This window comes from Ranitomeya variabilis, chromosome 3, assembly GCF_051348905.1.
Source record: "Ranitomeya variabilis isolate aRanVar5 chromosome 3, aRanVar5.hap1, whole genome shotgun sequence".
NCBI classification, from domain to species: Eukaryota; Metazoa; Chordata; class Amphibia; order Anura; family Dendrobatidae; genus Ranitomeya; species Ranitomeya variabilis.
Window position 1 is genome coordinate 705,101,570 of NC_135234.1, and position 25,825 is coordinate 705,127,394.

The following is a 25,825-nucleotide window of genomic DNA, read 5'->3' on the forward strand; positions in this document are numbered from 1 at the left end:
ACTTGAATGAAGCAGCAGGGCGCCCATACAACCAGCAGCCTCCATTAACTCCTCCTGGCTGCAGTCTTACAGCCAATGGAGAACATGAACAAAAAATGGCAGCTTACAACAAATTTTCATGAGACATTTATATTGATTTTAATTGCGCTAGCGATCTTTATTCTGAAGGTTCAGCCTTATAAATCCGGATTATAGGAAGAGTCACAGATCTTCAGTGCACTAAAGTGCTGGTAAACCTAATGAGGCGGAAATTCACATTTCGCTGAAAACTACATAGAACAAACAGATGAAAACTAACCTGCCCAAACATCTGTTCAGTGACAGATGGACCGTCCTACACATTAATGGACAATTCACTTTATTTGCTTTTCAACAGAATTTCTCGGAGTGTTGATGGGTGGGCAGAAATACTCTCACGGTATGCAAGATGACGTTTTATTGCACAATTTGCATTAACCATTGCATTAACAGTAATTTAGTTATGGTTCTTCTTAAAAATGGGAGTGATCAAATATTAAAGTAGGCCATGGTGAAAGGAACTCAACGTTTCTGCTACTGCCCTCACCCAGCTAACCAGTACCCTACTGTACGCAAACAGGGGTGTAAGAACTCCCAAACAGCTGTCTACAGACGTGCGTCATTTCACATGGCAAGGCTCTTAAGGGTCAGACATTGACCTTTAGGGTAGGTACCTGCAAAGTACTGCAGTGCACAGGCGCTGGGAAAGGTCAGAGGCCCAGCGAGTGCACACTGCAGTACTTTAGTCTGCCCTCAACAAGGCAGACAAAGTAGGCCTGCGCCGGAGTAGCGGCAGGAAGCAAAGAAGAGGACGTCATTGTATGAAGATGGGAGGGACCAGACCGCGACGCCCATCGAACCCGGACCGCCCCTGGGTGAGTATAATATAACCTCTTTTTCTCATCTTTCAGGATACATCGGGAGCTTATCTACAGCATTACAGAATGCTGTAGATAAGCTCCTGATGGCGGTGACCGCAGTTTATAGGGTCAAAATTAGGTGATAGATTCCCTTTAAAATGTAGCACACAACTCTAGCATAGCACACAAATTTCTGGCACAGAAAATAATCACTCCAAGGGGACATTTTCACACACAAAAAAAAAAAAACTGGACTGGATTACAAAACTCACATCCATGATGGCGAACAGGAAAAAAAACAAACAAAAAAACTCCAGAATAAGTATAATATAAAGCTATAATAGGCGAGACTAAGAATAAAAAGCTTTAAAAAGGAGGAAAAAGAAACAGGCATAAGAGGAATGAATCAAGCCATTGGAGAAGAACTAATTTGCACTATTGTTACCCTGGGGGAAAGGGTTTAACAACCACAGAATCAGGCGAAGTATCTGTAACTGCTGACAGTAAAGACCGCTCATCTCTGCTCTGATCATTTATCTATACATCAATACATCAAGTGGAGTAATGCACATAGAAGGTTTGGTCTTATTTTACATAATTTCCAATTAATTCTGCAGCTTACTTTAATAAAGCGTAAAAAAATTGCCAAACCTTTGTGGAGATTGTTGGCTGACTATAGCATTGGCAGTCTCCTTCACATAAACCTCCCAATCAGTCTCTGGCAAGTCTTGATCTGAGCTGAAGGGATATCTGTAGCATTTATTTAAAAAAAAAAAAAAAAAAAATCAGCATGAACTAAATAATGTGGTTATTCTATTTGGTTAACATTGACTATTACAGCAAACAAATATATCCATCACCATACGTACTGTTGGACGCGGCAAGCCTCACACATGAGAAGTGCTTTCCGCAGGTTTCTGCCAGACTTCTCGGCGATCTTCCGAGCAAGCTCTTGTGGTAGAGAAAGTCCTTCTTTTTTGCACACATTAAACAGAACTGTGCAGATCTGCAAGGTAAAGTTTTCTTCAATACTAAAAACAGTAAAAATAAAAGGAGTATTCCTAACTTAAGACATTTATGACATTCACAGGATGCAGTAATGTCTGAGTGGGACACATCTACATCCAGGCGGATGGGGCTGTTTAATTCAGTCTGTGCCTGGGTGTGGCAGATGTCACCTATTCTGGAGTAAGGTGCAGACCCCATGGCAAATTGTAAGGAAATGTTAAATCTCTTATTGTGGGAATGAATTCATTTGTAAAACTTAATTTTCATAAAACATTTTTCACAGTAACAGTATACATGGCTTAAAAAAAAAAAAAGAAAAAAAAAAAAAGATCGACAGGTACAAAGTCAGCAAGTTGATTGGAATACATTTCTAACCAGTAATCTCTAGATTAATTTCTTATTAGGAATTCAATTTTAATCAAAGCAATAATGTAACATCTGTATTGAAAAGCTGCAAGTCGCACCCAGGTGTTAATATGTATTTTCCTGAGACAAATAGACTTCTGTCTCCAATCTCACCAGAGGATCCTGCTGGAAGCCAAGAAGAAAGGTAACATTTAACACCCCCTAGCTCTTGGAAGAGAGATGTTAATTACGGACTGATAGTATCTCTTGTGAGAACTTTTACACAAAGGATCTCAAGAGAAAATAATATATTCATTGGGGGGCGCGGCCGTGGTCCAATCAAAAAACAAGCAATTATGATATTAACCTGAGGGGCTGGTCTAGAAACCTGACCTCCAGACCAAAGCTATAAATTAGACCTGTATACCTAAAACGTGTTCACATTTTAGGGCAGCCTGATACACTGAAATGTTCCACCAACTCCATTCACCCCCCCCCCCCCGGGAAAAGAAAGCAAACTACCAGTTAGATGATTTCTGTATGCTTTCTCCTGTTTATTTTTATACTGTCTTGCATAAGTTGTATGTCTTTTTATTATATTTTTATACCTTTTCTTACTGTAAGCATTGAACCTTTTTGTATTGAAGTATAAAACTTTAACAAGTTGAACCTTGAATGTTCTAAAAGAATCCATAGCCTAAGGTATGTGAGCCTTATGAGTGGTAGACATTATTAGTATTAATATTTCCGGGTCTCATCGCCCGTATGTTCGATGAGTGGTGGCAGCGTGTATGAGCGGGTGAGTGGCCTGGGTCGGTGTGTGATTTATGCTCCCATTACAGCATAGGACAGAGGTTGAATGCTGGACTGAGAGTGGGGAGATAGATTAAACCTTGCAGGCACAACCCAAGTCACGTGCTGAGAGCGGGCACGTGATGAATTAGTTACACCACGGAGAAGGGATCCGTGACAGTATGTCCTCTGGAAATTAAAGCACCACTCCAGCAGGTTTTATTTTTTTTGAATACTCGATGCACAGCTGGAGTGGAACTTTAAATGTAATTTCCCTGCCCCATCTCATGCTCACCTGCCACTGCCTTCATCGTTTTTCAGAGTATCTCCCGTCTGTCTACGGCGAAACCTAACCTGCCGGCAGCTCCAGTGTTTGCTGGAGTGCTCCCGTAAGTCACTTTTCTATACAGGTCTATGAGAGCCTCATATTGCTCTCATATAATTGCATTGAGCTGTGATTTAACTTCTGACTTCCGGCCAGTCAGAAGTTATGGGCACAAGAAGGCACAGTGGGATCAGAGCGGTGCCGAAAAACGGTGAAGATGCCGGAGAGTATAAAAATGGGGGCAGAACGCTTACAATTAAAGTGCCACTCCACTGAAAAATATATCTATCCTCTCACTGATTCTGTTGGTCATGTATTGGTAGAAAGATAACATGTTTCCAGTTTCACCAGAGTCCTATACTGGCCATGTTTCACATCACACTTTTCTCAGATTGCTTTTGGTGTGCACAAGGCCAGTGAATGGAAGTAACAGACTATATGAGTACTAGGTGTAAAGTGGTCACAGTTTTCTAAAGACTAAAAACAATATAACTTCTGAGGATCAATCATACCTCTTCAATGCTCGGCGCGGGCACGCGAACTGCCAGACATCTGCTTCTTATTGGAGCAATGACTTTTGATGTAGAATTACAGCATAAAATGAGCCTACAAGTAGACATGTACTTCTCCATGGTTCTCCTCAGTGCGTGCTGAGCGTCCTTAGTAAGTTTATCCACCTCGGTTAGCAGCACAACTGCAGAGAGTAAAAAACAGGATTTTTGGTTGCTTACCGTAAAATCTGTTTCTCGGAGCCTTCATTGGGGGACACAGGACCCATGGGTGTATGCTGCTGCCACTAGGAGGCTGACACTATGCAAATAAAAAAGCTAGCTCCTCCTCTGCAGTGTACACCCCACCGACAGGAAGTAGGATATTCAGTTAGTGAGAAAGCAGTAGGAGAAGCAACGTGTAAACGAGAAAGAATAATAATATTATAATAATAATAATCATCATTTATACAGCGCCAACAAACTTAAGCAGCGCTTTACAGTCTCAGTTTCAAACACTCAAAGAGCGTTCAAAGAACAAAAACGTTAACAGTATAACACAATAAACAGAGCTGTTCAACTTGGGAGGGTGCTGTGTCCCCCAATGAAGGCTCCGAGAAACAGATTTTACGGTAAGCAACCAAAAATCCTGTTTTCTCTATCGCCTCTCATTGGGGGACACAGGAACCATGGGACGTCCCAAAGCAGTCCCTGGGGTGGGAACAGCAGAAAATCTCCATTCAGGTCAGAGGACTCACCACTGCCGTCTGCAAGATCCTTCCGCCTAGGCTGGTAACTGTCGAAGCGCAGGTATGGAGTTTATAACCCTTGGGAAAAGAGTGAACGGAACACCAGGTTGCCGCCTAGCAAAGTTGTAGGGCGGATGCCCTATGGTGTACTGCCCAGGAGGTGCCCATTGCCCGGGGCAGAGTGAGTCTTAATACCAGGAGGAATCACTCTGTTCTTGACCCGGTGAGCCTCCAGAATGGCAGGTCTGATCCAGAGAACAATCGTAACCTTGGAGGCCGGCAGGCCTCTTGGCGTATCGTCTGGAATGACAAAAAGACAGTCAGTCTTCCTAAAGAAGGCGGTCCTAGACAAAAAGACCCTCACCGCCATGACCAGGTCTAGCCTGTTCAGCGAACGCCCCAGAGCAGGACAAAGGTGGGAAGGACGATCTTATTGAAGTAAAAGGAGGACACCATCCTGGGAAGAAAAGGCGGTGAAGGCCGTAAAACTACCTTATCCTGGTGAAGAACCAAGAAATGGGGAGACAGGAGAGAGCCACCAACTCCGAGGCGCGCCTATTGGAGGTGATGGTCACCAGAAACGCCACCTTGTGGGACAGGACAGTGAGGCCTCATGGGGAGGTTCAAGGGGGGAACCCCACTGAGCCTCCAGAACAAGATTGAGGTCCCAGGGATCCGCGGGAGTCTGGTACGGGAGAGCCGCATGCGCCACTCCTTGAAGAAAAGTTCTGATCTGAGAACGGGACGTATGTAAATCTTTGTACCGTGATAGCCAGTAGCTAAGGACCTCTGAAAGGGACTTCAGAAAAAGGATGGAAAAGGTTGCTATCTGACCCTTCAGAGAACTAAGGGCAAGACCAGCATCAAGTTCTACCTAGAGAAAACAGCCAAAATGGAAGGTTTCAACAGCAAAGCTGTTAACTTGAGCCACCAAGAACTCTGCGGCAGATGGGTCCCTGGTACAGAAGATCCGACCAGACTGGGAGCCTCCAGTGGGAGTCCGCGAGACGATGGATGATCTCAGCGAACCAGAACCTTCTAGGCCAATGTGGTGCGGTCAGAATGACGGGCACCCCCTCCGCATTGATCTTCAACAGCCTGGGAAGAAAGGGAAGAACAAATTGCGACCCAGGAACGGTCAAAGTATTGGTATCCACAACAAGAGGATCGCGGACTTGGAAACAAACGGAGGAACTTTCCTAAGCAGACGGGCCGCCAGGAGATCCGTGTCCGGAGTTCCTCATCAAAGGCAAAATTGAAGGAAGACCTCCTGAAGCAGGAACCCCTGTCCTGCCGCAAGGCCATCGCGGCAGAGAAAACACTGTGGCCTAGTAATCCACGCCAGGGATATGCACTGCAGATAGTGCAGAAACCGTCGCCTCTGCCCAGAGGAGGATATTGGATACCTCCGCCATTGCCAAGAGACTGATTCCCTCCCTGGCGATTGACATAAGCCACAACTTGGCATTGGACGTCTGGATTCTGACTGGCAGACCTCTGAGAAGCCTTTCCTAGAGACTCAGGGATAGAAGAAAGTCCCCTATCTCAAGGGTATCGATCGGCGGAGAGGACTCTTGCTCCGACCAACGCCCCCTTCAATGACAGATGGTGAGAAAACACACCCCAGCCGGGAAAGCTGGTGACCGTCGTCACCACCTGCCTTGGGAGGACCAGACCTGGGAATGAGAGGGGATGACAGCCACCAGTTGAGAGGCTATTAGAATCGGTCGGATTGGAGGATCCAGAGACAGTACAGACGTGTCCCACTGAGGAATGGGCTGCTGAATTGGTCTCAAGTGGAACAGCGCAAAAGAGAACGCTTACGGAGCTGTCACCATGAATCACAGGAACGTCGTAGCTGAACGGAAGGAAGGCAGCCGAGGACCCTGCAGAGAGCGAACTCCGTATGGAGAATTGCCCGCACCCTGCAGAGAGCGAACTCCGTATGGAGAATTTGTCCGCTTCTTAAGAAAAAACCCCCGGCGGTGTCGAACAACATGCCTAAGAGGACGAGACGCTGACTCGGAACAAGACAAGACTTTGTTCTGTTGGCCAGCCACCAGAAACGGGACCGGGAGTCGAGGACGATGGTCAGACTCTTCTGGGCCTGAGACTTGATGAGGATGACTTCAATGTACGGAATGAGCACTAGGCCCCTGATCTGCAAGGAAAATCAGGACATGGAGCAAGGCATCTAGGATATCCATGGAGCACAGGAATTTCTGTGGATCCATGGAAGCCAGGACTGAACAGAGGAACTTCATCCTGAAATGCCACAGGCGGAGCCTTCTGTTCACTAACTTCAGAGACAAAATGGGCCGAACAGCGCCGCTCTTCTTCGGCACTACAAGCAGGTTTGAATAGAAACCTGTGAAGCGTACCTGCTGTGGAAAGGAAACAATAACCTCCGAACAAAGAAAGAAGGCAATGGACGCAAAGAAACCTGAGATCAGAGGAGCATCCCTGAAAAAGACAGGAGATGCCCGCCCAAACTGGAAGAAACGCTGGGCCGTTGGCACGAGTTATGCTGAGGAAGATCTGCCAGGTCTAGGCCTGGTGGACCAACCATGGGAGTTGTGGGAACGTCGGGAAGGGATAGGCGTAAAGGAAGCCTTTTCTCTAGCCAGACGAGATCGCAGTCTGTGTTAGCTAGAGGAATCTTCCGACGCCACAAAACAGCGAATTAATCATTTGTTCCAGCATGTAGCCAAAGAGACAGGCCCCCTGGAAGGGGAGGCCGGTAAGCGACTTCTTGAAGACAAGTCCGCCTGCCCCGTCAGACGGCCACCATATTGCTGGACGCGTGCACAAGCCGCGCATCTAGGGAGGCAGATACCAAATATTACCCTGCATAGGAAATTTGGTCCGTCAGGTCAGCTAGCTCCCCCGGAGGGGCTCCAGCCAGGGTGCTCTTACAAGGCTGTTTGGTCCATCTACCTATGGTCCCTGAGACCTAGGTAGAGGCAATGACCGAGGCACAAAGTAGAAGCAGCCGTTTCAAAGGCTAATTTATCCAGCGGATCTATAATTGTATCCTTTGAACCTATGCCAAGTTGGCAGACAGTCTGGGAGCTGAATTGCCGAGGAATCAGTCCAGTTAGCAATGAGCTCAGGAGAGAAGGAATATAGGATGCCGAGACGCTTCCCTGTCTGAAAGCATCTGGTATGGCTTGCATTTCCCCTGGTTAAGTACCACTACAAATTCATTGTGTGGGGCAAAGACCTTGGAAGGTGGTTCGACCGTCTAAACGAAAACCGCCTATTCTGCGGGTTCCGTAGAGGTATCCATGATGCTTAGGGTCTGGTTGATCGCATCTGAAACTTCCTCTGCAAACATGACCAAGGAAGTCCGTTTCTCTCTCGAGAGAGGAGGGTCAGGAAGAGGGATCTCACTGGTCCAGACCAGAGAGCAAGATGGAGCAGGAAAGAAAGTTGTCAGACGTCCATGGGGCTGATGGTGGATGTCCTGGTCTCCTCCAACCGACAGGCTCTGGAGGGCGAGTGGGTGGGGAATGGAGCTGGGACCGAACCTCTAAGCACACTCGTGTGCTAGGATCATGGTCCTGCTGTCGGATCAATGAGGATACGGGGTGGCGGTACATGCCGTACTCATAGTCCATAATGTCGGAATACAGGTTTGACTGTTCACCCTGTATCCCTTCTTGTGGCCTGAGTTGAACAAGGCTGGTCGGAAAATCCTGTGACCCACTAGCCATTGCGGTCAGTCACGGACACCAAGGGCGTGACATCCTGGTGAGGTCTGCCCCAGACTGAGACAGAAGGAAAGCCCACCCAGGGATAATCATGGGTCTCGGCCTCACCCTTTGTAGGGACTCCTGGACAGGGAGTTGCTGCAGCTGACAAGAGGAAGCAGGAGGACGGGAACGCTCTCCTTATAGGATTAGGCCTGGGAGCAGACCCACTAAATGATGCCCGAAGGTTAGGGGAACAGAAGAGGGGAGTAATAGACTGCATAGCAGAGTTACTCACAGTAATACTAGAGTCCTGTAGACTGCTCCCGGCTGTAGCTGCGACCGGCATCATGGCACAGGTCCAGGGCACCAGCAGGAGACGGCGACCTAAGGAGGATGCAGGGGACCCCGCTGGAGAAAGCGTGTGCTGGCCGATGGTAACCGTTGAAAGGGCGCTGGAACGTGCGCCCTGCTGCGATGTAGCGGCAAGCAGCGGCGTAGAAGTCATGGGCCCGGGAGCACCAAGATGGCGCCGGTGGGCGGGGAGTAAAGAGATTGTCGGGCGGGAGAAAGCCCGCCCGAAAAAAACTGGAAGTGGAGGAGCGCGGTACCGGAAGTAGGAACCGGCAGAAGCCAAGACATAAATTAGAGGCCGGCGCCGCCGGTAAAGAGACCGCGGTTCCGGAGCAGCGCGGCCGCCTGCCAGGGCCACCAGAGGGAACGCAATTGCCAGGGTCGCGGCGCCAAAGTAGGCCCCGAAGCCGGGGCCTAAATTAGAGGTCGGCGCCGCCAGATATAGGAGGAGACGCCGCCTTGCAGCGCCGAAGCCCGTAGGAAGTAAGTAGCGCGGCCGCCTGCCAAGGCGGCCCCGCAGGCACTACATTGCTGCTGCAGAGGGAAGCGGTGCCCCTGTAAGAGGTGACATTGCGGCCGCTGAACAGAGCGGCTGCAGGGATGAAGGGGATAGGAAGAGGGAAGCGCGGCAGCCTTTACCGCGCGAGATAAGCTCGACTAGGGGCCTGGGATCCCTATTAAAATTATTTCAGCACCGCCATAGAGGGTCGTGCAGCGCGCCTGTAGGAACTTCTACTCCCCCACACTAAGGGTGGGCAGGGAAGGATCTGGGGGATATAGGGAAATACTCACCTAAACATCCCACGTCGTCCGCTACTAACCTGAGGGGAATGAGACGTCCACGGAGCTGTGATGGATGTCCTCGTCTCCTCCAACCGACAGGCTCTGGTGGGCGAGTGGGTGGGGGACGGAGCCAGGACCGGACTTCTAAGCACGCTTGTGTGCTAGGCTCTTGGTCCTGGAGAGGGATCTATGAGGATACGGGGTGGCAGTACACGCCGTACTCATAGTCCGCATTGTGGGACTACAGGTGTGACTGTTCACCCTGTATCCCTCCGGAAAATCTGAAAAGAAACGACGCACATTGAGGTAGATAAGGGTCTAGTGAAGAACCCGTGTCCACCTCCTACTGACACTAAGCGAAACTGAATATCCTACTTCCTGTCGGTGGGGTGTACACTGCAGAGGAGGAGCTAGCTTTTTTATTTGCATAGTGTCAGCCTCCTAGTGGCAGCAGCATACACCCATGGTTCCTGTGTCCCCCAATGAGAGGCGATAGAGAAACAACTGCAATGTTACTGACAAAACTAAGCCAAAAAAAAAAAAAAAGTATACTGTGCATGATGAACATGCAATGGAGATGCTTGGATACTACGATCTGGAGCACTGTCTTACTGAATATTGTACTGAGCAAACATAGTAAATGCCCACATGTATGAAAGTAATGTGATGTTCAATGACCAGCAGATATGAGACGCTCTGCAAACAGATTGCCTAACCATAGCTACAATAATAGAGCTACCCAGGTCTAGAGAAGCTTGTAAATGTACCATGGTAACACAAGCTTAGGTAGGGGGTTAGGTCACATTAACCACTTCACAAACTTGAGATTTTCTGATTTTTCTCCCCTTCGTCAAAAAGAGTCATAACTTTTTTTATTTTTCGGGTCAATATAGCCTTAAGAGGGCTTGTTTTTTGTGGGTTGAGTTGTACTTTTAAATTAACCCATTGATTTTATCATTTAAAGTACTGGAAAGCGGGAAAATAATTCCAAGTGCAGTGAAATTAACTGCAAAAGTGTAATTTCACAATTGATTTTTTGGTTTTTCATATGAAGACTCATTTATCTTCAAAAAGTTATTGTTACATGTTGGAATAGCCAAATTGATTTTTATGCTTTAAAATGCCATTATGTTGTTTTGTGTAATATTACCTCGCCACTAAAACAAGTTAAAAAAAAACAAACAAAAAAACATGATCTGGCTATATGATTCTCCAGATAAGTACGAGTACGCAGATACCAAACATTTATAGTTTTTTTTTTTTTTTTACTTTGTGAAAGTTTTTGGGGAATTCTGTAACAAAAATAAATAAATTTGCTTGTGTCGCCATTTTCTGAGACTTGTAACACTTAATTTTCGGGATACGGGGTTAGTTGGGGGCTTATTTTTGTATCCTGAGCTGACTTTTTTTTTTTTTTAAATGATACTGTTTTGACTGCCTCTTATTGAGTTTTATGGCAATGTTGTGGCGGCCAAAAGCCCTCCTGTAATTCTGGAGTTTTTCTACTCGTTACGCCATTTACTGATTGGATCAATATATTTTATACTTTTGATAGATTGCACATTTCTGAATGCAGTAATGTCAAATGTGTATTTTTTTATTATTTTATTTACAATGGGCCAAAATTGGGGTGTGGGGGCGGGAGGTCGATTTTAACTTTGGTGTTTGTTTTTTTTAACGTATGTTTTTCACTTGTTACCGTATTGGTTACTCTCCTTAGGGGACTTATAGCCCAAGCGATCGGATCGTTGTAGCTTCACGTAGTAGAAATCATGATCTCTTAGGAGCATTCACAGAAGGATTATAATGATAGGAACGAGGGTCATCAGTAGACCACCGGCTCTCATGACAACCCATCGGCGTCCTTCGATCACGTCACGGGCTCGTTGATGATAGAGAAGAATGAAGCGATCCCTGTCAGCGTGTGTTGAATGCTATCAGCATTTCAGTGGCCCTTTTCAGCTCAGTATATTGCAATAAACAGAAAGGTACTGAATAGTCTAGTAGACCAGGATGAATCCAGTACGGGAAACAATTTGATATATTGTGGTACACTTTTCATAAACATATAGGACATGGATGGATTCCAACCATTGCCGGTGTAAGTTGTTTTATGTCAAAAGGAGGCCTTCAATATGAAACAGGACTCAATAAACAGGTCTCTCAAAATATTCTATTTGTTAGCAAATGGTTTCATCCTATCATTCAATATACAGAAAGTGACCATTCCACAAGGATTTGGCTGGAAAGTTATGCTGGGTCTGTCAAGCCTGCTGCAGAAGATCGAGTGTTCTGCTTACCAGAACCAGAGGAAGAGACAGATCCTGACCCATGACTGCCATCATCTGTACTCCAAGTACAGAGTATGTTCTGATACCAATGCAGCTAAGGATGGGCAAATAAACAAGTGTTTGAAGCCACTTACATTCTTTTTCTTTTACATGAATGAAGAAAAATGCCCTAATAAAGCGATTTGCAAGGTTTTATAACTTTCCATGGTGTACAAAGATAAAAAAAAAAAAAAAGTGTAGTTATATATAAAAAAAAGAAAAAAGTAAACTCAGATTTAATGGACCTGAATATTGGAGTCCTGTCTGCTTCATATAACAAGAGCTTCAGTATAAGGCTACATTACCACGATGAGCTTTTGGTGCATTTTTGAGGTTGTAGAATTTTGCCACCTATTTAAATTAGGTCACCTGCGTTTTTTCATAGTGTGTGCTTTTTTTAACATGAGTTTTTTTCCCATGACAAAACGTTATTGACATACTTAGGTGCGGATTATATGCGTTTCTTCTGCAGAAATGCACTAAAAATACATGTGCATTTTTAACCCGCAGAATTTCCACACCTAATGCAAATCTATTTGGAAATTCTGCACAGAAAACTCAGCGTACCGCAAAAGAAACTGATATGCTGTGAATCTGAAACACGCAAGGTCCGTTTACGCTGTGTTAAAGAAAAATAAAGCATAGCGAGCAGGAAAGTTCTATAAATCCCATCCACTTTGCGAGAACAGTAAGACAGCAGCAAAAAAAGCAGCGTCAAAAACACCAAAAACTTATAGTGGGAATGTAGCCCCAGAGTGAGCTATGACAGCATACAGGAACATTATAGACTTTTGGAAATGGATAACGATACAGACCTTTGAAATCCCTTTGAGTACTTGTCTCAAGTTGTTGTGATTGGGCCACAGTTTTCAATAATTCTTGGATGACAACGCGATCGCTATTGCCAGCATCACTGGAAAATATATAACAACATCAGAACAAACTAACATGTAGGTGCTGCTGCGTGTTAGAGTGGGACAAACTAAAATATCTGGTCTTTTGCTTATAATTATATCAACATATTATATTATAGGTATACAATTTACCAACATGGAGAACTCCATGTGGGCAGTGAATTTAACAAAAAAAAAAAAAAGGGTTAAGTTCATGAAATCTGTAACAAAAATCTGCTGCAACTTTAAACACACAGATTGGAATATCTGCAGAAAATTCCAATCACGTGGATTATACTGTACTTTACTATACTTCGGTGTTTTGTACAGACTACACTCAAAGTTGTATAAAATACAGAAATATTTAGATACACATTTCCAGACTCAAGGTGTGTCTGGGATAGCATCATGTGGACAGCATTTCCATCCACTTCTACTAGCAGATCTGCATATGTATCAACCCAAATAAAAAAAACATTGTAAAAGCTTTCCACAAATTCTTCTATTATACAATTTCTTTCAGAATTGTAATATATCCAGAACAACATTTGTGCACATAAAATCATAATCCCATCTCTGAATGAATATATTCACTCCTAAAAACAGTAATTAAATAAACCCCACAACAGAACCTTTCACTGTGTTATTTTGGTCATCTTCAGCTACATATAGAACAGGTCATTTTATCAATTAGAATTTACTATGATGGATATAGGATGTTTGGAAAATTACTGTACATGAAGAGACATGCGATTGTGGCTATAGAGTTGCTCCTTTTTTTCCCCACTAATATATAATATAATATAAATTATATATATATTATAAATTTCTTGTATTTTAATCTATGAAATAGCAATTTTCATATAGATTTCATCGACGTTTTAGAATACATGAGGATTTCATTGTCTTTATGAGTATTTAGATTTGTTCAGAGGCGATATGTACAAATATAATATAGATATTAAATTATAACAATGAAAAACGTTATAGAAATGAGAAACTTGCAAAAAGATTCTTATTGTTTTATTTGATCCTACACATATGCAGGTCAACAAGTATAAGTAAATGCTGTCCTTTAGATATACCGCGAAATAAGTCTTAACAGGTCACGTGCATGTTGGGCCATGTGCATTTCAGCACTTTTGTGATTTATAACATTTTTATCAGTATAAGGCCGGTTTCCCACTTTCGACACTGAGGATCCAAGTATGGACAGCAATGAGTGGATGAGCCACGGTTCTTCTGACCATAGACATATCTACGAGGCTGCAGAGTTCGGGACAGGATACCTGCGACCAAACCTGACATCGCAATCCATACTCAGATCGTGAATTCTTGAAGTTTAAACAAGGCCGAATAAATGACTGCAAAAGATACCGTGGCATCACTGCGCTTCACTATGGTCTGTGTTCATTTCAACTTTGTAGGATAAGAAAGAAGTGACTGGCAGTATGGCGACTAACTGGCGATTCCTGACTTGTAACCAGCTCTGTAGCAATGGTTGGTGAATGGTGGTAACAACACAGGGCTTTTTTTTTTCTTTGGCTGATGCAAAATGTCTTAATATACTTTAGACTGTTGGTTTCAGGTGTGACCTGCTTCTATTAAGACATAATGACTAATGAAAAGGAACTTTAAAGTTTACACTCTTGGTAATAATTTGTTTTTCTTGTACTTTCCTGCAGATTCTCACTGCAGAATCAGATTAAATAAAAGAAAATGAAACAAATCCACAACACATGAAGTAACATCCTGTTTTGGATCAGTGCCGATCAGGGGGGATATTTTTTCAAGGGTTAAACACATCAGCCCATATGGTCCTCTACGAGCTCAATGCAGCAAATGCGTTTGTTATATCCTGGACTCTGGGCTGATGGCAATTAAGTACAGCTCTGCAACTGCAGGACAGTTTTTATTCTCTGACAAAGATATGGAAATCCACTAAAGAGATAATTAAACAGAATACAGTGTCCTGCGAATAAGTGCCCACATCATACCTTGGATTAACCTCCAGATGATAGTTGCTTGCAATTGTGCTGATCTCGATTTTCTTTTTAGATGGAGTCTGAAAATATAATTTAAAATATATAAAGTTCTATTTTCAAAATTTTCTTTTTCCACTGCAATTACTAGAATATTGAAAAGCCTTAACAGTTGTGAGCAGCTTCATCATTCAATTTGTTTTTTTGTTTTTTTACATATGTACAATTTACATAAGTGCAATTTTACTAACTAAAAGGTACACACTACGTTTTAATCTACAACCTTCATTAATTTTCAGACCCCCGGATATGCAGTTTGCAGCCTGATCCAAGTGTCAGATTTTACTCTTGTAGGAGAGTCATTGGACAACTTGCCTACTTTGGACACATCATGCGAAGAGATCAATCACTTGAGGACATCATGGTCGGGAAAATAGAAGGAACAGGTCAAACGAAAAGACAAGCAACCCGATGGCTTGATACCATCAAGATAAAGGCAGAGAAGACCCTGGTGGACCTATCTAGGCTTGCACAAGATAGATTTTCAAGTACCGTATATACTCGAGTATAAGCCGAGATTTTCAGCCCACTTTTTTGGGCTGAAAGTCCCCCTCTCGGCTTATACTCGAGTCATACCCAGGGGTCGGCAGGGGAGGGGGAGCGGGGGATGTCTAAAAATACTCACCTAGTCCAGGCGCAGTCCCTGCAGGGCCCTGGCTTCCCCGGCACCGGCAGCTTCTTCCTGTACTGAGTGGTCACATGGTACCGCTCATTACAGTAAATGAATATGCGGCTCCACCTCCCATAGGGGTGGAGCCGCATATTCATTACTGTATTGAGCGATAACAGTGACCGCTCAGTACAGTTAGAAGCTGCGGCGTCGGGGAAGCAGGGACAGCACAGCGCCAGGACCAGGTGAGTATACGGGGAGGGGAGCGCAGCGCTGCGCGATAGTCACCTTTCCTCGTTCAGGGCGCCGATCTGTCTTCAGCAGTGACGCTCAGGTCAGAGGGCGCGGTGACGTAGTTAGTGCGCGCCCTCTGCTGAACGTCGGTGCTGAACATGGAGTGGCGCCGGAACGAGGAGCAGGTGACTATTGAAAGTGTCGGGGGCCTGACCGACGGAGAGGTGAGTATGTGATTTTTTTTATCACAGCAAATGGGGCAAATATCTGTTTGTGCAGCACTATATGGGGGCCATAATGTTTGTGCAGCACTATATGGGGGCCATAATGTTTGTGCAGCACTATATGGGGGCCATAATGTTTGTGCAGCACTATATGGGGGCCATAATGTTTGTGCAGCACTATATGGGGGCCATAATGTTTGTGCAGCACTATATGGGGGCCATAATGTTTGTGCAGCACTATATGGGGGCCATAATGTTTGTGCAGCACTATATGGGGGCCATAATGTTTGTGCAGCACTATATGGGGGCCATAACGTTTGTGCAGCACTATATGGGGCCATAACGTTTGTGCAGCACTATATGGGGCAAGTGTCTGTATGGGGCCATAATTAACGTTTGTAGGGCACTACAGTATATGGGGCAAGTGTCTGTATGGATAGTCCTTCTCTGAACCCTGCTTATACAGGTATTATACAGATGATCAGGTTTTAAATACATCAGATAGGGATTCTATACATTAGTTAGGACTGCTCTATAAGGGTATACCTTGACGATTTGGTGGAGCAGCTTAGTATACATTTTTTGGCAAAAAAACGTATCAACTAAATACCCTGTTTTCTTTACATCTTTTGACTAGCACTTGCTGATTACTGTGATTTTTTTTTTACAACAGAGTATTTTTGACCTCACTGTGCTCTTTTGTGTCTTCAAGTGTCTGTATGGAGCATCTTATAGGGCCATAATCAAGGTTTGTGCAGCATTATATGGGGCAAATATCTTTATAGAGCATCTTATGGGGCCATAATCAGCATTTGTGCAGCATTATATTGGGCAAATGTGTCTATGGAGCATCTTATGGGGCCTTTATTAACCTTTATGCAGGATTATATGGGGCATATTTAAATATGGAACATCTTATGGGGCCATCATATACTTTATGGAGCATTATATGGGGCTCCTTATTCAATATGGATATTCAAAAACACTTAACCTACTGATGTCTCAATTAATTTTACTTTTATCGGTATCTATTTGTATTTTTGACATTTACCGGTAGCTGCTGCATTTCCCACCCTAGGCTTATACTCGAGTCATTAAGTTTTCCCAGTTTTTTGTGGCAAAATTAGGGGGGGGGGGGGGGTCGGCTTATACTTGAGTATATACGGTACTTTCCTTCTTATCTGCAGCCTGTCGTCTAGGTCCTCCTCCCCCGACACTGTAGATGATTTCCTCTCCTGTCCCACACTGCAGATCTGTGTAAAATCTCTTCTTCTGGTGTGCCATTTTCTCTATGACTATGTTGACACATGAAGTTGAATTTATTGCAGACAAGACTGGCAGCTGTGTGCGGCTCCATGTGTCAGTAAGCATAGCATACAGATCAGAATATGGACTCACTTGGATGTCTGTTTTACTCATATATGAGAAAAAAAACAGACCAACTGCTTTTATCATTTTTTTCTTGTATGTGGAGAGGACAAAAAAAAAATAAAGAAAATTCTCTATATGAGTTTTATGAAAATTAAACAGAACTCGAATGACATCTGAGTGCAAGACGACTTTCACAGACCAAGAGACATTGCAGATTTGGATCCGACCCTCAAATATTAAAAAAATAAATTAAAAAAAAATAATAATATTGAACATTTTGCCATAATTTTCCACAAAGCTGCTTGGTCCATGAAAAAAATCAGACATGTGAATGGCCCCATAGATTATCACAGGTAAGTGAAAACCAGGGACAGCACTAGCACATGAAAATTGGACATGTGAATGATCCCTTCTATAAGTGATTGCCCACACTTTCATTCTATAAGATAGGTGGACAACTTTAGCTAATCATTTGCTCTTTTATATTTTAACATACCAAACCATATATTATGATTTGTGGTCCCGAGTTATCAGCAGGGCTGTGGAGTCTCGGCACCAAGATCTCCATCTGCGCATGCGCCACCCCTGGCAGCCATTTTCCCGGAGTCCACCGCAGAGTAAACCATGTTAGTACGGGGGCTCTGGGCTTTCACAAAATATTGGCGGAGCCGCCGCACCACCCACAGCGGCGCACATCCAAACACCCCCTCATCCCAGCCTGCGGCAACGCTCCACTCTTGACTCCTCCACCAGCGACCCTGCTCCACCGTGGCCAGTAAGGTATATCCGTATTATAAGATGCACTCCCATTTTCCCCCCAAATTTGGGGTGAAAAAAGTGTGTCTTATAATCCGAAAATACAGTATTTAAAAAACATTTAACACAAAAACCTGATATAAACAAAAGGTAATTATCTTATTGCTTAATTAATTCTATGTTGAACGAAAGTTAAGCAAAAAAAAAAAAAGTCAGAGTGAGAGTATAAACTTGCCTTTAAGACATTGTTATCAGTAAATTAAGATAAAGAATTTACTGCCTTGTATTATATTAAAGTATTATAAGCACCAAGTCTGTGCTGAAGGTGAGTGGTGCTGATTATGAACCCACATATCTACAGAGATGCGTGCATGTGTCCTGTTTATTAGACTACAGCACGTGCATAATACCCACTGACTGATTTTGCATCTCAGCAGTTACATGGGGTCTTAAAGTCATCAGGACCACTCACCTTCAATGCTGAAGAGAGCAGCGTTCCAAACTTTTTTTTTTTAAACAAAGTATATGATGGCTCAATATGTTTCAGATCACGACAAGGATTGAGTGCCTAATGACCCCTAGATGAATGGTAATGACACATGGGTGGGCTCATCTAGCCTGTACATGTATATTAAAGGCATTATAAAACATAATGGGGGAGGCTCATCAAGGCATGTGTCCAGTTTTCTGGAATAACGGCATAGCAATAAATGGCAGTGCTCATAAGTGCCATCATTATGAAGCCCATGGGGAATCTATTAATTTCATACAAATAAAAGAGCCCCTGAAAAAGCCGTATAGATAAAATGAGGACATAATTGTGTAAACCCTCAAGAACATGACATCTAGAAGAGGCCGTACTGTTATCGACTGATGTTCAATCCGCAGTTTTTCTACGCCAGCCCCATACAATTCTCTCAGTAGACACATTATTCTGGTCTTCTTCCCTGCTCCGGAGGGACCAAACACCAGAAGATGAGGAAAGTCTCCACATTGCACCTAGAAAAGAAAATGTCATCTTTATCAATAAGGAGGTAACAAGAGCTGGCAGTCATTTCCTCTGTTCAATTTCCAAATCCCAAGAGTATGTTCTGATATATGGGGTAAAACATTTATAGCACGGATTTTGCTGCAGATCTTATGGCTAGAAATCCCACAAGTATGCAGTATATTGGGCATGCTGTGGGTAAGAAAATCTGTAATCATTGGTTCTGGACGACCCCACTGACTAGCTTGATGGTGATTTTCGATAATTGTTTTGGAAAGTGACTGGCGGTGGGTATTAAATGTTACATGATGTTCATAATTACTGCCAACACCGGGGGGCGATTCATCAGTCTTGCAATTTTGAGAGTTTTTATGCGGACTCCACTGCATTTTTGGAAAGTTGGTGAAGCTTACTAAGAGGAGGCATGGACAAGAGCAGCCGAGTGACAATGTACTTGAGCCCCTGACTGCAGCACATTTCTTGCGGCGGTGGCTAGCAGCTTACACATGTGCCAAACTCATTAGGAGGAGCAGGCCTGTTAAAGGGAACCTGTCACCTGAATTTGGCGGGACCAGTTTTGGGTCATATGGGCGGGGTTTTCGGGTGTTTGATTCACCCTTTCCTTACCCGCAATATTGGATTGAAGTTAATTTTCTGTCCTCCGGAGTACACGCCAGCGCAAGGCAATATTGCCTTGCGCTGGCGTGTACTCCTGAGGACAGAGAATGAACTTCAATCCAATATTGCGGCCAGCATGCAGCCAGCGGGTAAGGAAAGGGTGAATCAAACACCCGAAAATCCCGCCCATATGACCCAAAACTGGTCCCGCCAAATTCAGGTGACAGGTTCCCTTTAAGGAATGCGGTGCATATTACTTCAGCGCACCAGTCATACTGATGAATCAACCAACCACAAAATCTCACTTCTTAAATGGACAAAATTTCAAAGTTCTTATTAAAACAGTCAACTTTCCAATTTACCTCTTATTAAAATCTTTTCCGTTCTCAAAAACCGCTGGAGTATATCAGAGGTGACCAGTTTCCTGGGTAAAGAGCACAGATTGCAAGTGTTGCTCTGAAGCTCGCTGGATTCAGTCACTCTGCTCCACCTCTGTTACGGAGGCAAAGCTACCTCTGCTTGAAGCTTCAGAGAGCAGTTTGGGCTAGTGGAGGGACCTTCAGGAGCGCACTAACCCCCAACAGGCAATTAAAGGGGTTGTCCACTACTCTGACAAACCCTTGTGAATCCCTGTTTATCACCACTAAAACAAACATTTATACTCACCTCTGGTGTTGTCGACACTGGCTCTCCTGAGGATTGCATAACATTGTTATGTCACGTGATCCCTGCAGCCGATCAGCGCCAGCTTCACACTCCTCTCCTACAGATGCAAATGACATTTGGAGGAAGTGAGAACTGCGGCTACTCTCTCATGTCTTCCTGATGTCTTGATTTGTCCAAAGGAAGGAAAAGTGAAGCCACCACAGACTGGCCACAGGGATTGCATGACATAATGTCACGCAATCCCATGGAGAGGCCATTGCCGACACCACTGGATCTGAGATATTATTTTACTAGGGGATTTAGAAGGCATTGCCTGAGTAACGGACAGTGAGCATTGTGCTCCTAAACAAATAGGAGACTTTTCCATTAAAAATGCAGCTGTCCCCACAGGAATTCTCATCAGAAGTATGGCATCAAGCTGTAAAATACAGGCCTGTGTGGCATCACTCACCGACATTGAGACGTGACTGGTGCCATTTATATTGTGTCTACACTTACCTGCTGGGACTTGTACATAATACCTGAAGATCGTGCACGTCCTGGCAGGTATGAGCACATGTGACCAGATTGGCACCAATCAACTCCTGATGCTGAAGTGACCAGTGTTTAACATCCTTTTTAAATCTAGGGCTTTACAGCAACTTCTGGTTATGGTAAAATCATGGCTTACGAAAACACAATCTTAACCCTCCGTCAGGGGCAACTGATCTCACAGGCGCAGCTCACTTAGTTTCATTTCTCTATTTTCAGTGGTTTGTCTGGGAAACACCCTCCTCCCAGTACATTCCTAACTTTCAGGCTAAGTTCACACGTTGCAGAATTGCCGCGGAAATTTCCGCGGCAATTCTCCACCTCCTGCCGCGGGTATATCGCATGCAGAATTAGCATGCATATACCCGCAGAAAACTAGCGTTTTGCAAGCATAATTAGCTTGCAGAATGCTAGAGTTTTCCAAGCGATCTGTAGCATCGCTTGGAAAACTGACTGACAGGTTGGTCACACTTGTCAAACATAGTGTTTGACAAGTGTGACCATCTTTTTACTATAGATGCTGCTTATGCCGCATCTATAGTAAAAGATAGAATGTTTAAAAATAATAAAAAAAATAAAAAACATGGTTATACTCACCTGCAGACCTCAGCGGCGTAAGTTCCTATAGCTGTTGTGCGGTGAAGGGCCTGTGATAACGTCACGGTTGTGATTGGTCACGTGACCGGTCACATGCGGTCTCGCGACCAATCACAAGACCGTGACGTCATCGCAGGTCCTTCACCGTCCAGCAGCTATAGAAACCGAAGCGGCAGCGTGCAGGGGAGAGGCCGGAAGACTGTGGGGGACATCGAGGGTGAGTATATCGCTATTTTTTATTTTAATTTTTATTTTTGACCAATTATATGGTGCCCAGTCCGTGGAGGAGAGTCTCCTCTCCTCCACCCTGGGTACCAACCGCATATAATCTGCTTGCTTCCCGCATGGTGTGCACAGCCCCGTGCGGGAAGTAAGCAGATCAATGCACTCCTATGGCTGCAGAATCGCCGCGATTCCGCAATTTTAATGAACATGCTGTGTTTTTTTCTGGAATGCGATTCCGCTCAGGAAAAAAAATGCAGCATGTGCACAAAAAAAGCGGAATGCATTCTGTTACATAGGATGCTTAATGGTGGCGTTTTTTTCACGCTTTTATAGCGAAAAAACGCGAAAAAAACTCGAAAAATATGCTACGTGTGCACACAGCCTCAAGGCTGTGTGAAACCTGAGAAGCCTCTTGTGCTGCAGAGCTGCAGATCAGATATCAGTGTTTTTGGCTTCTCCGGCTCATTGCCCCTGAATGCGTCACACCTTTGATGGTTAGAATTTGCTGTTTTTATTCATCCCAATTGTTTTTTTAGCTTGTTTTATGAATAGCTAGTGCTAAATTTGTGGATTTGTCATAGAAGGTTTTGTTAGAAATAAGAGTGTGCTTCTCAGGCACATTGCGCCCTAACACATGTTCTCTCTCTTGCTTCAGCTTTTCTTCTGAAATGGCGAGGAGAATATTTGACTTGTCCAATGCCCTTCATGTTGAGCAAGTGCAAAATATACTGCTTGATGATGAGACAGACCCCTTACAGCTAGAAGATTTAGGGGAAGAAAGTGACATTGCTTCAGAAGATGATGTGGAAGAATGTCCAGATGTGTCTGATACAGATCAAGGTGGAGAGAGTGAGGAGGATGCTCAAGACATAGAAACATATTACTTTTCTGGTTATTAAACATTTTTTTCCACCTGATTATGTGTATTCTCATTTATTACATTCCTATTAAGGTAACTGATCACTTTTAGAGCATTACAATTTTTAAAAAAGGAAAATATAGCCAATTTTCTAGCCTGTGCCGGACAGGCGCAATGCCCCTAAACTCGTTATGAAACATATTGCCCCTGACGGAGGGTTAAAGGGGTTGTCAACTACTCTGACAACTTCTTCTATACTATATTCCCCAAGGTAAAATAAAAGCACCTCATACTCACCTCCTGTGACATTGGCTGCAAGGCTGACGTGCCATAATAATCAGCGATCGCTAATGGTCTGCCGCATTCACTTCCTTCAGACAGCCGAGGTTCAGCTGAAGGAAGTGAGCACAGCAGCCACTGATTATTATGCCACGTGAGCCCTGCAGCCAGTCATGGGAGACAGAGTGGTGCTGATACGGGAGGTGCTTTTATCTTACATTAGAGAATATAGCATGGAAGACAAGGTAATCCAAGTAGTGGACAACCCCTTTAAATTGTTTGTAAAGTCAGGAGAAACTTATGACAATCACAGGAATTTTGACCAGATCACATGACCTTTCCTGGGTTACACAGAGTAACCAGCGTGGGGTTTCCTCAGAGACCTCTTCTTTCAAACTGCAGCTGCTGTGGGGACCACCTGATGCCGCCAGCCGAATACCGGGGGCTTCTCGTGCGCACAGGTGCTCTGGAGTTCCCATTTTTATGAGCGGTGGATCCTCCACCTGATCCACAGAACATAGCCATAGGGGGACAGCTGTCAATCACTGGAAGGGCTGGGACTAACAGCTAGGACCCCCGAGGCAGCAACGAGAGGCTCTGCAGCTGATATGGTGTCATAAAACCCAACTATAAGTCTGGGGACGAATCCCTTTAAATGTTATTTTGGACACGTTCCCTTTAAATACTGTAACTCAGAGCACTTTCAACAAACTTTATTTATAAAAGGAAGGTATGTACAGACATGGCCTGTGCCGGGGAGGGGTGTACGGACTGCCCCTCTCAATGGGCTGCTGACACTTTTTGGCAAAGGTAACGCGCATGTCAGGGCTAGAGGTCACAATTCACACAAGCCTGCCGCTACCTTACCAGATTCCGCAGCTGAGTCGCCTGCGCCTTGTGGTAGTCCAGCTTGGCCAGGGAGGTAGGCCGGTACTTGTCCACCCACAGACTCATCCCTGCACGGAGGAGACGAGCGGCGCTCACAGCCCCAGCAGGACACGTAAAAGCCGCGGCTCAAACCAGACCGAGAGCGCGCGAAAAGTGAAGCTCTACATTGCGCATGCGTATTGGTCATCACGCGGGAGGCTCTGAACTGAATGACGCAGGAAGGGTCACGTGATGCCCAGCGAAGGCGCGCGCTGTCCTCAGCCATTGCGGAGAAGCCATTTTTCTGGCGCCTAATGGCCTTCAAGAACATGGCTGCTACAACTCTGTGCAGTTGGAGTGAGCCAGCAAAATGCGCTCAGTGATAAATGCGGGTCTCACAACTATTTCTAGTTGACTATTTCTTGCCAAACCAAACAATTTTAATGTGAATTGGCGTAAAAATGTTAGACTGGACTGGTTGCTATAGCAACAACTCTTTTTTAATAGTTTTATGAATTCGTTCAAATGTTGGGAGTCCTCATGAGGGTCAGAGGCGGGGAAGGGGGGTATCGACACATTTCCTAAAATTGGAGCTGTCCATGGAATAGAATACCAACAATGCAAAATGCTGGTAATATAAAGGGTTAATCTGCAGGTGAATGGCATCACGCCGCTGCCCGGCTGCCATACAGGAAGAGCCGCACCCCAGCAGAAATCAACTTATTTTGCAAAGTAAAGAACTGGAAAATAAAAATTATGCCGAATGTAAAATCACACCGGGGATGTGGAGCACTGGTGCACATGCAGCGCCCCAGAGTCTGGTCATTGCAGTAACGTCGCTCTCCCACCAGGGGGAGTGATGGTACGTCTGATTGCACTAAAAGAGTTCACCTTGCAGGTATCACAGTCACACATTACACTTCACACTCCGGCCACCAGGGGGAGCAAAGGGTCCTATCTACTAGGCCACTCCTCACACATGGGCAAAACTGGGGGTTGGATAGGAAGTTAGGGAGAAAGTAGCTGGAGAGAGCTCGAGAGAGGACCTGTCAGGGGTGGGATCCCGACAGCGGCCTAGGACAGACAGAACGTTACGGAGCCGTGCTTGAGCCTTATAGCGGCAGACTCCTAGGAAAGGACACGAAGCAAAGCATATTGTGGAGAAGTGAGAAACGAGATCACAGCACAAAGAGATAGAACCAGAAGGAGTCGTGCCTCAAGATCAGCAACATCCTTCTGAGGCGCGTAGCCGGCGGCCGGAACGCCGAGGAGGTAATAGACTCTACGCATTACTTTAAACCAACGGCAGGGCAGTTAACTTTAGGTTGGCTGTCTCACCTTTACACCTAACGAAGACAACGGAGGCAATTGTGGGAGAGGGGCGTCTCTAGGGTCCCTATAAAATAACTCCAGGCCTACCCCGTCATATGGGTGCGTCCTATCCATATCATCTGGGGGACGGAGAGAAAGAACAGAAACATACACGACAGTTGTGAGGACTATCCCGTGGTGCTCAGCAGGGAAGTACTACAACACCCAGGCGCTAGTAGGTAGGCACTGATTTCCACCTGCAAAGGGAACTCTGGATGTGCCTTCGGACCGGCCGGTCTCAGCCAGCCCAGTTAGCAGTGCTCTGGATTGCGGGTGCCGAAGCCTTCAGTAAAGAGGTAAGGAGACTGCAACCCTGTGTCCTCGTTATTTGCTGCGACCTACACCACCACCTACACCTTTTATTGGGCGCCCCTTAGCAGGGCCACGGACCGGGTCAGGCCACCGTGACATCCTCAGAACCGATAGACCCGGTACCGAGTACCCCGCTGTCCTGCGTCTGGGGGCCGCTCCACGCACAACGATGTGACTTTGTGAAAAATTGCAAATGATGAATAGGGCGAAAAACGCCGGCAAAACCTGAACTGCGCCCACAATGACGAACACAAGAAACAGTGACTTTGAAAAAGAAGCACATGAGAAGATGAATATGGCGCAAACAAAAGAGTTACAGAACTACACAAAAAGTCACAAAATCATTCAAACTTTAAGGGAACCTGTCAGCAGGATTGTTCACAGTAACCTACAGTGTCAGGTCGCCGCCATTATACTCATTACACTGATACCTGGTGATGAAATCCGTCTTGTGATTGTTTCTTAGGCTATGTGCACACGTTGCAGATTTCCTGCGGATCTGCTGCTTTTTTTTTCCACGCAGAAACGCTGCAGATATCGCAAGTGATTTACAGTACAATCTAAATCAATGGGAAAAAATACTGTGCTAATGGTGCGGAAAAATCCGCATGGAAAACGCAGCAGATAAAAAGATCTGC

The 25,825-nt window shown here is 44.9% G+C and overlaps 1 protein-coding gene across 1 annotated transcript in view; it reads right to left on the reverse strand.

Annotated features, from left to right (window-relative positions):
- The window catches only part of RFC3 (replication factor C subunit 3), a 39,221-nt gene extending 15,497 nt beyond the window's left edge, over nt 1-23,724 (reverse strand). Inside the window, exons 1-7 of the mRNA XM_077298230.1 lie at nt 23,505-23,724; nt 18,736-18,873; nt 14,635-14,702; nt 12,560-12,657; nt 3,861-4,042; nt 1,748-1,884; nt 1,530-1,628 (exon numbers count right to left, since the gene is read on the reverse strand). Of these exons, the coding sequence (XP_077154345.1) occupies nt 1,530-1,628; nt 1,748-1,884; nt 3,861-4,042; nt 12,560-12,657; nt 14,635-14,702; nt 18,736-18,873; nt 23,505-23,591 (809 nt within the window). The 5' untranslated portion in view covers nt 23,592-23,724. The remainder of the gene's footprint in view (nt 1-1,529; nt 1,629-1,747; nt 1,885-3,860; nt 4,043-12,559; nt 12,658-14,634; nt 14,703-18,735; nt 18,874-23,504) is intronic.
- Nucleotides 23,725-25,825: the final 2,101 nt, after the last annotated feature.